The sequence below is a fragment of the Pseudorasbora parva genome, chromosome 3, assembly GCF_024679245.1.
Source record: "Pseudorasbora parva isolate DD20220531a chromosome 3, ASM2467924v1, whole genome shotgun sequence".
Classification (NCBI taxonomy): Eukaryota; Metazoa; Chordata; class Actinopteri; order Cypriniformes; family Gobionidae; genus Pseudorasbora; species Pseudorasbora parva.
Window position 1 is genome coordinate 18,833,785 of NC_090174.1, and position 15,262 is coordinate 18,849,046.

Below are 15,262 nucleotides of genomic sequence, written 5' to 3' on the forward strand. Positions count from 1 at the left end.
TGATCACTCTAAATACTTTCGCAAAACTCAGTTCATGCGCGTGCGAAATGCCCTTTTGCACGCTCAAAATATAATCGTGCGCGTGCAGAATTGTGTCAGAATAGTAACCCCATAGGCACTAGACTACAGATATTTAAATGTAAAAAATTTCAAGCCAGATCTATTAGCGAAATCTCCTGGTGTGTATAAACATTCAGGCTTGGGTCCTAGGTTTGGCTTGACATTTCCAGCCAGCAGTAATATCAATATAATAAAATGCTGAGTAAGACATGATCTTTGTCCAAACACTATAAAATTGTGTCTAACCAGACGCAAATAAACAAGGGAAAGATGAATCTCCGGTTCATGGATGAAAAGTTTGGCGCGATACTTCTTTTTTGGAGTGTGTGTAGTGTGTTCTTTGACGAAGTGTATAGTGTATCGCAAAGACGTCGGAAAGTCCTCATGATACGCACAGGTTGGAAAAATTCAGATCCAAAGTAAAAAGTAATAACCAGATTACATGTAGAGTGCCTATGATGGGAAGTAGCTCACCTATGGGAGACCAGGAAGAAATTCAGCAGGCAGTTTCACAGGTATGTCCACAAATGCTTGTAAACGACAGTGTAGCTTTGGCTACTGGGTGTTTGTCCATAAGCCTAGCACGACAATATTGGAATTGTGGTAGGAAACGGGAATATGAAATGGGTAAGGGGAAATGTGTACTTGTTGTTTGGAGTGAAGTAGGCCTCCTGCGCATTTGTAGAAAGTTTTCAACAACCGGAGCCTGGAGCACTCAGCTGCAGGAGGTTTAAATGCTGCCCACACCTGACAGTAACGCAGATTTTCAAATTTCATGAAAATAGACTGGGTATAGGCATATATTGGGTCCACAAACAGTCAGTTTAAAATATCGTTGAACAAGACAAACATGACAGAGACGAGAGAGAGGAGACACGCTGCCATTTTGGATTGGCTATGTGAATTGTGAATAATGGATCATGAGTGTGTGGTCTGATGAGTTTTCTGCTATACTAAGATTTATTTAAGATAATACCTTCATAAGTTATATTCAATACTGAGACTTCAGCTTACTCAGAAATAAGATTAGAGAAAGTTATTATTATGAGAGAGCCAGTTTGTAGAAATGTGTTTTGAGATTTCCATTTTATTGCTGTCTTTGAAAACTGATATTACTTCATCACTAACGAGGTTAGTGAGTAAAGAGGTCTCGCTTGTTTTCTGTTGAGGTTTGAGGAAATTGTGGCAAGGGAAGATGGAAGTAAAAATATATATTGTGCACAAAACTGCCAATGCAGTATTTTATCATAGTTCTTACATCTTGACAGATACAGATTTCACTTGGTTGAAGGCCAAAGAATGTGTTCGACCCTCAGTGTCTGTAGCAGTACAGGATGGACTAGGCCTAACTAACTAACTAACTGATTGCCATTATTGTTATAAAAATTGTGACTGCAATTTAAAAAGTTTTTTTTCCCTCATTATTATTCATTTTACTATAAGAATTATAAATAAAAAAGAAATGTTATTATTGTAATACTTTGATGTAAAAAAAAAAAAAAAAAAACTTAAGAAAAAATAATATAATGATAATAATAATTGTAGTGTTTTTTTAACATTACCACTGTAACATTGCAATGCTAAAATGTATGGCCCTCTTTTTATTTTTTTTATTTTAAATCATTAAACTATCAAACTTAACAGAAAGCCACAGGAAGCCCTGAAAGCCCGAGAGCAGTCTCTTTGCAGTCATGGTAAGATGGTTGTCTCATTTTCCCAGATGCGTGCATTCAATCCAAAGTCAGAGAACAAGCAGAGATGGAGTTTGTGTGGAGCAGCATTTACTGTGAAGCAAGCCGCTCTGAGACACTAAAAAAACACAGCAGATCATGAGCTGCTCATGTGGAATAACACAGTTCTGCACTTCACTTTACAACAGGCAGCACATATATGAATCGCTGCCTTTGTGATTTGATAATCACACTAATCCAAATCATTTCATCATTCAGCCTTGGGAAGTCTGGCCATCAGGTGATATTGGACCTAGTGATTGAGCTGTATGTATGATTGTATAACAACCAAAACATGGAGCTATTTTACAGAAACACATTCCCACATTATGTTCCCATATTCCAGCATGGTAACTATCCCATATACACTGCTAAACAAATCAAGCACATTTCACGACCTTGCAAGTCATCAGATCTACACACCGTTAAATCTCTCTGGGACATTCCGAGGTGCAGAATGCAAATGAGATTTCCAAATACTTTATACCTCAAACAAATGGAGGCTTTTCCTCTTGAAAAATGAAGATATATCCCAATGAATACTCTGACAAGCATTTTAAGAAGGAATTGAAGGTGCTCTGCAAAGTCTGTCCTACTTATTAGATTTTGTTTATTTATTTTATTTATTTTCTTCTTCTTCAGTAACAAGATCTGTTGACAAACCCCTGAAGGGAATCGGCAGTGCAAAATCCTTTAGAGTGCACATGTGTTGAGTTTGAAGTAAAATGGTTTATGGAAATGTCACAAGCATGGTATACTTATTGTAATTATTAGTTCTAGTTATTTGATTTGATTATTTTTTTATTATTATTATTATTATTTTTGGAGACCACATTAAATATTTGTTCTTTAAAAAAATGTCACAATACAGGACTATTATAGAGATTGTCCAATCAAAAATTGTAATTCTTTCATCATTTTCTCAGCCTCATGCCTTATGTCATTCCAAACCTTTATGACTTTCTTTCTTCTGTGAAACTAAAAGAATATATTTTGAGGAATGTTGTTGGTGACCAAACAAGACCAATGACAAGAGAAATGCCCAATGACTTCCTCAAAATGTATTATTCATGTGACGAGAGATTCTTGGAAATGGAATCCATGGGGAGTTTGTTACTGTTATAACCCAAAAGACAAAGAGGCAGTCGTATTCTGGCACAACTTCAATACACATGAAATCAGTCCAGTAAACCCATCCAGCGCAATACACAGCAAGGGAATCCACAAGTGTACAATCAAAATCACGCAAAGGTCATAGCACGATATGAGAAAAATGCTCAGAAAACTCACCAGGGCTAAACATGACTTTACACTGAGCCTAGTGTGATCAGTGCTTAAATAAGCCTACTAATGAGGGTGAAGGTGAGTCAGAACTTTCTGAACTCTCCACTAAATCTTATTTTGTGTTTTTATTTTTGAGTGAACTGGTGAACCGGTTACAGCACGTAAAGCATACACATTTCCTTAATACAAGTAGAAAAGTCATATATATGAGTGTTTGAGTTTAACTCACTGATCTGCCTGTTTGTCTGCCTCCACTGTTTGACAGCTTAAAAATCAAAGTATGTATTTTTGGAAGCTGAAATTCTCTAGAGATGCAGCTGTGATGGTGAACTTCATCATAACTCTCGTCTCACATTTCCTTATCGTTTCTCTCTCCATTATCTTTCTCCAACAGGTATTAGGTGGATCAGGGCATCTGTACACATGCTTCACATCCTGTCACTACTGTCCGTGCCCTGCCTTTGCTTTCTCTGTGCTCAGGAGAAATGAGAGTCTAATGGTGAGGTCACTTCCTCTTTCTGCTCTCACACACACGCACAGCTGCGTTCACACACCCTGAGACCCTCATCCTTTTCCATAATGAAAATTCTGCTTGTAGGGCTGATATCAAACCATAAGCAATAAGACTGATGGAAATGGATGTTAAAAAGTGTTTGTCACACTAGTGTTTGTGTTTTAAAACCCTTTTTGCACTTACGTTATTTGACATGCATTTGAAAAGATGTGAAAAACATTTTTTTTATATTATAATTATTCATTTGTTAATCAAAGTTGACAAATTGGTTATCAAATAAAAATTTTGTAGCAAGCCTCTTCCTTTTCTCTCTTCTTCAGCTCCCTGTTGCTGTGGTTATTTCAAGGGATTTTATTTGTTTTCTGGTCTCCATTGACTGTCTGCCCATTGGTGTAGCCCTGTTTCAAAAGGAGGTCTAGTATCTGTTGACACACAGCTACATGTGCATCAGCTTTTGAGCCCAGGGGAGGGAATGAGACTAAAATTAATTCTCCAGTCTGAGAAAGAAAAACCTAGAGACAACCCCAAAATGCACTGCTTCACTCTGATAGCATGACCTCACTTTATTATCGAGCTGCAACAAAATATAAATGTGTTTTATACCCATGTGATCTGAGAGAAAAGGTTTCCTTGTTTATTTATAGTCCTCTCTGTAATGCGCTGGAAAAGGTCTCAATGTGATGATTAACATGCCTGCTCTGCCAAAACCCAGAAGAAAATAATGTGGAATTCTCATAAGACATGAGTTTGGTGATTGGTGATGCTCTATATTTAGGGGTGCTGGAGGAGATTCCAGGTGGAGACCAACAATGAAGGGGGATCATTGTCAATGTCCCTTTCAGCCGTTTCATTGTCAATCCTCTTGTTTTGGGCAGCACTAATATTCTAATTATTTGTTGTCCTTTGACTGTGAATCCTGCTGATGTATTTTTTATGACTGCAGTGCCAGTGACCATAATTGAAAACAGATGGGTGCTTTGCATATTTACTATCATTCATTAAACACAATAAACATTAGTTTAGCACATATCTGATCTTGAGCCTATACTGTTTTTTTCTCTCTTATATATAACCAAACTGGTGTAAGAATAGTTCAATTGTATAACTTTCATGTTTATTTCTGTCAAACAAAACTTCTTTTCTTACCATTATTTAGTATTATTTTCATTGAAATGTGGCCTAATGAAAAAAAATCTGATCTGTTTTCTCTAGTGTAAGCACCTTCTGGCAGCCTGCTTGAGTCAAGCCATGGGATTGTGCCAGCAGGAGCAGGTCTCAGATCAGCAGATGACCCACATTCTCTCAGGGCAAACTGAGGCCAGAACATAAATAGCTGGTCCTAAAGTAGAGAGGAGGTATTCAAGTTTTTATAGTCATTATGGATTATACTGGTCATTTGCCTATTAAAAGTTTGGAAATTGTTGTGCACTTGCATTAAAGACCAGTGTTTTTTTTTATTTATTTTTTTTATTGAGAAATGATATGTTGTAAAGTGTAAATACATGATTAAAGCTAAACCCTAAATACCAGATCTTTGTATATGTGTTTGCAAAATATTTGATCTCTTGCCAGAGAATTTACATCTGGTCATTGAACATTGCATTTATTTTTGGAGTTTCCATTTGTTTGAAGATTCTGCACACTAAACCTACTCTTAGCAACAATCAATGAGACTGTGAGGCTCTGCTTTCTCAAATACTGTCATTTTGGTCTTTTTCTCAGCCAAGTTGTATTCATAAAATAAATCTGAAAACCATTTATTAAACCTTTGTGTAGTTATATGTTGTCATGCATTCAAAAAACGTTTTATATTTTTATGACAATTGTATTTAAAAATAAAACTGATGTTGTGTTATTACTGTTAAGTGCAGAGAGTCTTTCCAAATGTATACACTCTTAAGTATTTCTATTGGCAGCAGATCATGGGCAAAACATCAATTTGGAGACTAAAGGATTTGTTTGTAAGTCTGTAGTTTTTGGTGGATTTAGTTTTTTTACAAAAAGGCATAGGCGGAGTGTATGTTTCACACTGGATGCGCAAGCAAAGCAGAAGCTGTGTGTATGCAGAGCGGGAACAGCACGAACCCATTGTGCTTTCACACGCATTGCATCCAAACTGCAACTTTGTACTGCAAATATAGACGAGTATCATCCATTCTGTCACATTTTCCAGGTGTTCTCCTACGACATGCTTTGATTGATGATGGGTAGGATACTCTGCTGTGTTGCGCCCATAGAAAAAAAAGATAGATAGCACATCTCTAGTTTTAACCAAATAAGGTCAATATGCAACGTAATAATTGGTTAGAGGGTCAGACTTTGATTTCTTAAGGTTCGATTTCTTAATACCAGCAGGAAATGACTGAGATTGTCTTGAGCAAGGCATCTAACCCAGAGTCGTTCTCCATGCATGCGTTCTCCATGCATCGTGGTATGCAGTGTAAATACTCTGTTAACACAGGTGCCAAAAAATCTGCGTTGCATGCTCTGCTTGTGTGTCCAGTGTGAAACAGGCCTAATGAATAGCTGCCCATCTAGGATCTAGGGTTAGTTTTTTCTTTAATAATAGCATATTAGCAAAACATAGGCACTTTTGAGCACAAGACATCAATTTAAGCTTATATTCTGTTTTGCAGCGTTGAGCAATGTAACCATTTAAAATAATTTATTGACCGCAATGGCCAATCAGAGGCGTTTAAGTTAGAATCCAATGCAAAACTCTGGGGCCAAAGATCAGATCGAATTTTGGTTATCGTATTGGATCAAATCTTAAAAATGGGTTGTTCAAAAGGGAAAGAAGGAATCTGAAATCAGATTAGATCACGGAATCCAATCCTAGTTTTAGGATTCTAGTTTCTGGACCAAACTCAAACCTTCAGTTTGTGTTGTTCAAAACTTGTCAGTAGGATTTGGATAACTTTGGTCCAAAAAAAAAAAAAAACGTCTCGGTTACGTATGTAACCCTCGTTCCCTGAAGGAGGGAACGGAGACGCCACGTCGGAGTACCGACGAATAGGAATCTCGCTAGCGAGAGCCAATCTACTTCGAGTGTAACTAAACGAGCCAATGCACATTGGCATGCAATGATTGCACCAGCTGCCCATGCCACGCAGAGCGGGTATAAATGAGGCACAGGTGCTTGCATTAAATTAGTCTTTTGCTGAGGAGCCGAGTAGGAGAAATGGCACCCCAGCAGGGTACAGAGGACATGGCGACGGGATGTGGCGTCTCCGTTCCCTCCTTCAGGGAACGAGGGTTACATACGTAACCGAGACGTTCCCATTCAGTCGGTCACTCTCGACGCCACGTCGGAGTACCGACGAATAGGAATCCCTACCAAAGCGCCATGGCCTGTGCCCCCTTCCAGTGCCCCGTGTGAGCCTCCTGAGCTCTCTTACCTGACGAGACGGGGCTCACACAGAGAAGTCCATCACTGCTGTTCTGCATGACCCGCTCAGTGACTATTGGATAACACTGGGAAGCATGCCCTAATGGGGGGCCGCTGCGGAACCACATCATACCAAGGAGAGTTATGTGGACACAGAGCTGAGCCGTAGCCCGCCGCCGTGAGGGGGCCCCATCCCTAAAAGGAGGGCTCTCCCAAGGGAAAGACACGGGCTTCCGAGAGGAGCAACCATGAAAAAATATGTGGGATCCCAGCAGGGTCACTCACATGGCCCAAGCCAATACCGGTTCTCAAGGATTCAGCGGTAGGAGGCCTGATGCCGGACGCTCCGCCACGCCCGGCACCGAGGGCGGTGGAGGACTCACAGAGTTTGCTTCCGGAGCAAGCCGACAGGAGCCGGGCCTCTCAGTGCTTCTACCTGTTTGAGGTGAGAACACAGGAGGAAACCGGCTCCACACGTAAGCTATAGAACCTAACGAACGTGTTGGGTGTCGCCCAGCCCGCAGCTCTACAGATGTCTGGCAGTGAGGCGCCACGTGTCAGCGCCCAGGGGGATGCACCACATCTAGTAGAGTGTGCTCGTACCCTGAGTGGACAGGGCACACCTTGTGCTTGGTAAGCCAAGGTGATGGCATCCACTAACCAGTGGGCCATCCTCTGCTTGGAGACAGCCTTTCCCTTCTGCTGGCCTCCGTGACAGACCAAGAGCTGAACTGAGGTCCTGAAGCTTGAGTTCTGTCCATGTACCTAAGTGGATGGGACAGAGCAAAGCTAGGGCTGGGTCTGCCTCCTCCAGGGGCAGCGCTTGCAGGTTCACCACCTAGTCCCTGAAGGGAGTGGTGGGAACCTTGGGCACATAGCCAGGCCGGGGTCTCAGTACCACGTGGGCGTCACCCGGCCCGAACTCCAGGCACGAATCGTCGACCGAAAATGCCTGCAGGTCCCCTACCCTCTAGATGGAGGCCAATGCAGCCAACAGTAAAGTCTTCATGGACAGAATCTTAAGCTCTGCTGACTGCAAGGGCTCACATGGGGCATTCTGAAGTGCTCGGAGCACCAGAGCAAGATCCCAAGAGGGTATGGAGGGAGGTCGAGGAGGATTTAACCGTCTCGCCCCCTAAGGAACCTGACGACCAGGTCGTGCTTCCCCACCGACTTACCTCTACATGGCAGAAATAGCAGCAACGCAAACTGATGGTGGAGGGCGACAGCCTCCGCTCCAACCCCTGCTGCAGGAAGGAAAGCACTGACGCGATCGAACATCTTCGGGGGTCCTCCCGGCGGAGAGAACACCAATCGACGAACAGGTTCCACTTCAAGGCATAGGCCCGTCTCGTAGACGGTGCTCTAGCTGAAGTGATGGTGTTAACTACCTCTTGAGGTAAGTCACCTAGAACCTCCGCGTCCCGTCCAGGGACCAGACATGAAGTTTCCAGAGGTCTGGACGCGGGTGCCAGAGGGTGCCCCGTCTCTGAGTTAGAAGATCCTTCCTCAGAGGAATCGGCCAAGGAGGGGCTGTCGCGAGGAGCATGAGTTCTGGGAACCAAGTCCGGTGGGGCCAATACGGGGCCACCAACAGGACCTGCTCCTTGTCCTCCCTGACCTTGCACAGTGTCTGTGCAAGTAGGCTCACTGGGGGAAACGCATATTTGCGTAGACCCTGGGGCCAGCTGTGCGCAAGTGCATCCGTGCCGAGTGTGCCCTCGGTCAGCGAATAAAACCACTGGCAGTGGGACGTTTCAGGGGAGGCAAACAGGTCGACCTGTGCCACCCCGAACTGAACCCAGATCAGCCGGACCACCTGGGGGTGGAGCCGCCATTCTCCCGGAAGCGCAGCTCGTGACAGCTCGTCGGCCGCCCGGTTGCGCACCCCAGGGACATGAATGGCCCGAAGCGACCTCAGACACTTCTGACTCCAGAGGAGGAGATGGCGGGCGAGTTGCGACATGCGACGTGAGCGTAGACCACCTTGACGGTTGATGTACGCAACGGTCGCCGTGTTGTCCGTATGGACCAGTACATCTTTGCCCCGTAACCGGCCCTTGAGGCGGCTCAGTGCACGATGTACTGCTAGCAACTCGAGGCAATTGATATGCCACTGCAGGTGCGGGCCCGTCCAAACCCCTGACACTGCATGCCCGTTGTACGTGGCACCCCAGCCCATGGACGAGGCATCCGTGAAGACCACAGCATGCCTGGATACCTGTTCCAACGGCACTCCGGCCCGAAGGAACCCGGGATCTGACCACGGGCTGAAGGTTTTGCGGCAGGACGGAGTGATGCTCACCCGATACGTGCCGCGTGTCCACGCCCATCTCGGGACTCTGCCGTGAAGCCAATGCTGAAGCGGTCTCATATGAAGCAGGCCGAGCGGTGTAACTGCCGCCGCAGCCGCCATATGCCCCAGGAGCCTCTGAAAATGTTTCAGTGGAACCGCCATCCTGCCCTGAAACGTGTTCAGGCAGTTCAGCATCGACTGGACGCGCTCCTTCGTGAGACGCGCAGTCCGCTTGACCGAATCCAACTCCATACCGAGAAAAGAGATCCTCTGCACGGGGGCGAGTTACTCTTTTCCCAGTTGACCTGAAGACCCAACTGGCTGAGGTGTCTGAGCACCAAGTCCCTGTGTTCGCACAACTGCTCCCGGGACTGTGCAAGGATGAGCCAGTCGTCGAGATAGTTTAGGATGCGAACGCCCTGTTCTCTCATGGGCACAAGGGCCCCCTCCGTGACCTTCGTAAAGACACGGGGGGACAGGGCCAGCCTGAAGGGTAGGACTTTGTACTGATATGCTCGCCCCTCGAACGCAAAGCGCAGGAACGGCCTGTGTCGGGGGAGAAACGAGACATGAAAGTACGCGTCCTTCAGGTCGATCGCTGCAAACCAATCTTGGGGACAGATGCACTCGAAAATGCGTTTCTGCGTGAGCATCTTGAACGGTAGCTTGTGAAGGCTCCGATTCAGTACTCGCAGGTCCAAGATTGGCCGTAACCCACCGGTTTTCTTGGGTACAATGAAGTACGGGCTGTAGAAGCCTGTCCTCATATCGGCTGGAGGGACCGGCTCTATCGCATCCTTCGCCAGTAGGACTGCGATTTCCGCACGCAGGACACGGACGTCTGCAGCTTTCACCGAAGTGAAGCGGACGTCCGTGAACCTGGGAGGGGGAACGCCGGGCGAACTGAATCGCATAGCCGAGCCTGATGGCCTGAATGAGCCAGCGAGACGGACTGGGGAGCTCTAACCAGGCTCGCAGAGACCGAACAAGCGGGAACATCAGGACCACCGGCGTACCCACCATGGGGCAGCGAGGTGGAATACAGGCACCGGCCTGGGGCGGCTGTCTCGTGGAGGTGGCCCGCAGTGAGGTGTGAATGTGCTGTGCAACACATACCTGATTCCACGGAGGGCAGAGGGTCCGCGAGGAGGCTGTGGTGCATCCCTGCGTCATCCGCTGCTGCCTGCTGGCGAAACAGGAGGAGGATGAGTGTGGTCCGGCGTTTGACCAGCCACAACTCTCCAAGCCCCCTGAGGACCCAGAGATAGAGGAACTGCTTTTTTTTTTTTTTTTTTTTGAGAGTTTGGGTACCACTGGTTGTGACCAGCGGCAGAACAGAATTTAGACTCAAAACATTCCCCGGCCCTCTTCCGGGGAAAAGCAGCCCCGCCCATCTCCAGGTCACCCGTCTCAGAGGTGATGTTTCACCGACCGCTTAAACAGCAGTAGAGACGGGTGGCGTCGTCCTCCTGCCGTGAACACAGTAGAGCAGACTGTGTCGAGGGTCCCTTTTTTTTTTTTTTTTTTTTTTGCAGGGGCGACGTCTTTGGCGACAAGCAGACTGAGGGGCGGCCCATAAGGCGCTCTGAAGCTTGATTTCCTCAGCCCGCTACCGACTGCAAAGAACTGCTGGGCTCAGTTCTCAACAGTGTCGCCGAAATGGCCACCTTGTGAGATGGAAGCATCGTGAAGCGTACTTTGACGACCACTCGCATCTCAGCAAGGCAAGCCAGGGGGCGTTTCTGGACCACAGAGGTGGACATCGTCTGGCCGAGGGCCTGCGCCATGACCTGATCACGGTTAGTCAACGTGCGCAGCTCAACCCCGACTCAGAACTACCCTCGTGCATTAAGAGTGCAGGGCGGAGGTGGTCTGCGTACAGCCACCCCACCAAGGAGGGTAGTGAGGGAGGAAAAACTTATGCAGTGCTGGCCCCTCTGGAGTTCCATACTGCCAAGTTTTACATGCACATCTGGGATAGATCCCAGGAAAGCATGGCTATTGACTCTGAATCTGATTCAGCAAAGCACACACCATTACAGTGGGCTCAGCATCATCTTCATTCCCAGAGCACAACAGCCCTCTCTCCGATGTAGCGATTGACATCTGATCCTCAGCTGGAGCCCTGAATGAAATGCTAGGTTCCCCCCTAAGAAGGACCAGCAACTCCATCCAAAAGCTGCACAGCTTGCAGTGCGCTAGAGGGGGAGGGGCCCCAGGGGGTTGGATCCCCGAAGAAGCCCCACCCACCTCAGGTCACCCCAGCCATTACACCAAAGTAGACCTCTCCTGTGGCCACCAGGGAGGGCGCTACAACGGGAAATCGGCCCGGGGACAGCGCACATAGAGCGGCGAGCGAGCGCTGGGTTGCCGTGACAACGCACGCTGCAGCTTAGCCGCTCGATGGCACACGACATGCAGAGAAGCGAGAGGTCCGCCCGGTTTTCCCCCGGCGGCAGCTCTCGCTGATCTCCACGGTCTCCCAGAGTGTCGAGCAGACCCGCGGCTGTGCTTTTACACACGAGCCGCGGCTGGCCAACAACAAAGGGGACTCAAGCTTCCCGGAGAAAGAAGAGTCGCGACCGGCGTGCCGACGTGGTCATGTTCCCATTTGAAAACATGAACCACCCACGAACGCAGTCTCAGCATGCAGCCCAGACATGTGAAACAGTGCTCGTGGCCGTCAGTGAGGACAGGGAACAACCGCAACCAGAAACACACAGGTAAATTGTCATCTTTAAAAAGACGCAAGCTCTACCTGTGTAGCTCTTTTAGGGAAAATGCTCTCTGGGGTGCTGAAGCACACAGGGGATAGTCGCGGCGACACAGACAGGGAATTCGTGCAGCCTGTCATGCGCGCTCTCTTTCTCATAGAAGGCGATCTCTTACCAGCCGTGAAAACGGCCTTTCAGCGCTCTAAAACAGCGCACCAAACCAGCTGTGAGAACAGCCTTTGTTTTTGCTCAATAAAACAATCGAAAGTGAAAGAGAGAAATTCGACCCCGCTGCAATGCCGTCACTCCAACACCAAACGAGGAGAGATTCACCCGAAGAGCTTGACTCGTTATAATGTTAACACACGCTTGTAGAGAGTGATATCAGGACGATCCATTTACCACTCGGCTCCGAAGCAAAAGGCTAATTTAATGCAAGCACCTGTGCCTCATTTATACCCGCTCTGCGTGGCATGGGCAGCTGGTGCAATCATTGCATGCCAATGTGCATTGGCTCGTTTAGTTACACTCGAAGTAGATTGGCTCTCGCTAGCGAGATTCCTATTCGTCGGTACTCCGACGTGGCGTCGAGAGTGACCGACTGAATGGGAAACTGAATTATCGTGATCCCAATGGGGTATTAAGATTTCAAGGTGGATTCCAGGAAGAAAATACTTTGTCTGGTCAAAGAAATACAACATTTGTATCACAAACATATTATTTTGCTCTTAAATAGTTAGGCTAATTGTTAAAGTAATAAATTAGAAGTAGACATCGCAAAAGCATTTGACATTTTTTTCCCCAACTCATATTTTTTTGTCCCTTCAGGCATTCTGTAGAAGAGAGTCTAATGACTTCCTGATCTGATCATCTGAAAAACTGTCTATCTGGATCAGGGTGATCCAATCCAAATTGGCTTTAAAAACTGGCACAAAATTAAGATGAATTACCTGATCCTGGAGCAAAACATGGAATTTCCAAATCCAGATCATTTTTATCCATATTTTAATATTTTTTTGCTGCATCAGGTAAAAATTATTATTCTAATTGGTTGGCATAACAAGTCACTCATTCTGTTCAAAGTGGATTGTGAATGTAGCTGATTTAATAACCAATAATTTCTACGTTTAGCTGGGAGGTGTGAGTTGTTTGAAGGCAACAAGTAATTTGGAACTATTTTATGACATTCTATTTAAATGTGTTTTAAAGAAGGAAGTGCATCTAGCCTTAGGGGTTGGTTCATGCTCCGCCTATGCAAAAAGGGTTCTTTATTAGTGGAAAGTTAAAGGGAAAGTTTGCATTGCTCATTGAAATGAAAACAGAACCAAATGGAACAAGAAAGATGATTAGGAAACGAAAGAAACCAATATATTTTATACAAATAAATGAACCGGCACGTTTGGCACTCAACCGATGAAGTAATACAATATACAATATTTGTATTATGTCTCAATTTCAGTTTCCATGTTTTGTCTGAGTGTCATATTGTCTAGAAGATATTACTTTATCATATTATTCCATCTTATTTAACTGAAGGTTACATATCAACTGCCAATGGAAAATGGAAACCTATTGCATTGTGCACAATATACAACCTGACCAGTACTTCACAATAACACTGATTGTTACATTTTCTGCCAGTTTACAGGCACACATTTCATGTTGTATATTGATTCTGCACATCGACTTATGGTAGCAGAACGTAGATGTTTATCTACATCTACTTTCAAGATGTAGATAAACTGAGTTTCGGGTTTTTTGTAGTCTATGATCAGTTTTTTGTTCACCTTTGTGTTTAAGAATTTGAGAATGTGGTATTTAAAAAATGAGTGGGTGTCTTTAACAACTATGTGCTTACGTCAGAAAGGTACAATGCACTTATTGTGTTCATGTTGTTCTATTGTTGTGGAATACGTGTAAGATTAAGGACAGGTTTGGTGGTTAGATTGGGGGGGGGGGTAAAACGGTAAGGGAAGAGTCAACAGTGTAATTATAGATGTAATTACATAAATGAATAACAGACGCAATTGCATGTAAGTATGTTTTAAATGCAAGTACACTGTAAAAACGTGTTTGTACACAAGTGTATTGATCTCAGATGATGAATTACAATTTGAGTATAAAATAGAACACACTATAATGTAGGACAGATGAGGGTTTATAATTTGGGGAACTATAGTATATGTGAAAAACACTGGCTAAAGTTTATCAGCTATAGAAGCAGGAACTTTGTTGCTTTGGCTGTGGTAAAAGTCTGTTTATTTGAAGGCTGTGTGTACTCTCACAACACACACATATAGACACACTTTTGTTGTTTTAAATGGTGCCGCTGATATTTAGCAGCACAATTAAGCTGAGCTAAAGCTGTCCAACTTTCTTATAGAGAGTGCACAAAAGATACAAAACTTATTTTATTAACAAAATAATTGACTATAATTCAGATGTATTTACGTTAAATAACGACTCCATTTTGATGCTAAATGTTTTTGACATGAAACTATTTTCTTACAACATAAAGAGAAACATCACAGTGTATGTAGCTTAGTGACACATATACACACGTCAAAAACATTGACATTTAAAAGCACTGATTCTTTTTGTTTGTTCCTTTAAATGGAAGTATACAAACCAGATACACTTGACTGGTTAAAAGGGGCCTTTTGTTTGACTGCTTTCTCCAGACAGTAATTCAATCAAATAAAATAAAACATCAGCTAACAGTTGCAGTGCAGTGCAGATTTGTCTCAATTGGAACGTCCAAGATTTCTGGCACACTCCTGTAGTTTAGCCCTTACAAACAGCTAACAATAACTAATAACAAATATCTGTATGTTTACATCATTTATAAACTACAAGACACAGAATAGCTGATAAAGAATGTCTTTTGTCTCATCAATAAATAGAAACATGGTTTGACTGTTGGCACAGCTGTGGATGTGCACTCGTTTGAGTTTGGGGGGTTGGAAAAGGCATGTCACTGTCAGGGACACTGTCAGTGCATCTGTCAGTTTGAGTTTGTAACCAAAACCAGAGCTGATGAAATCCACACACTGTCCTATTCAGCTGTTTCCTGTGATAAGTAATTTGTTGACACTAAGGGGAAAAAAACAAGGGGAAAAAGTGACAATCACAGCCAATGATCAATGAGCAGGATTTTGGACCAGTGAGCTTTCATCCTGACCTGGACTGGGGGTTACATGACAAATTGATTTTTCAAAAAGTGTCTTGAACTTATATTATCAGACCCTCTATTAACCAATTTACATGCAACTAAAT

At 44.6% G+C, this 15,262-nt stretch overlaps 1 protein-coding gene across 3 annotated transcripts in view; it reads left to right on the top strand.

The window, feature by feature from the left end:
• zswim7 (zinc finger, SWIM-type containing 7) overlaps positions 1-5,353 on the top strand; it is a 71,078-nt gene extending 65,725 nt beyond the window's left edge. For 2 of the 3 annotated variants that reach the window (XM_067437971.1, XM_067437972.1), the window contains exons 5-6: positions 3,469-3,573; positions 4,801-5,353. In XM_067437971.1, the coding sequence (XP_067294072.1) occupies positions 3,469-3,573; positions 4,801-4,917 (222 nt within the window). In that variant the 3' untranslated portion in view covers positions 4,918-5,353. The other variant, XM_067437973.1, reaches the window with a different exon arrangement.
• Positions 5,354-15,262: the final 9,909 nt, after the last annotated feature.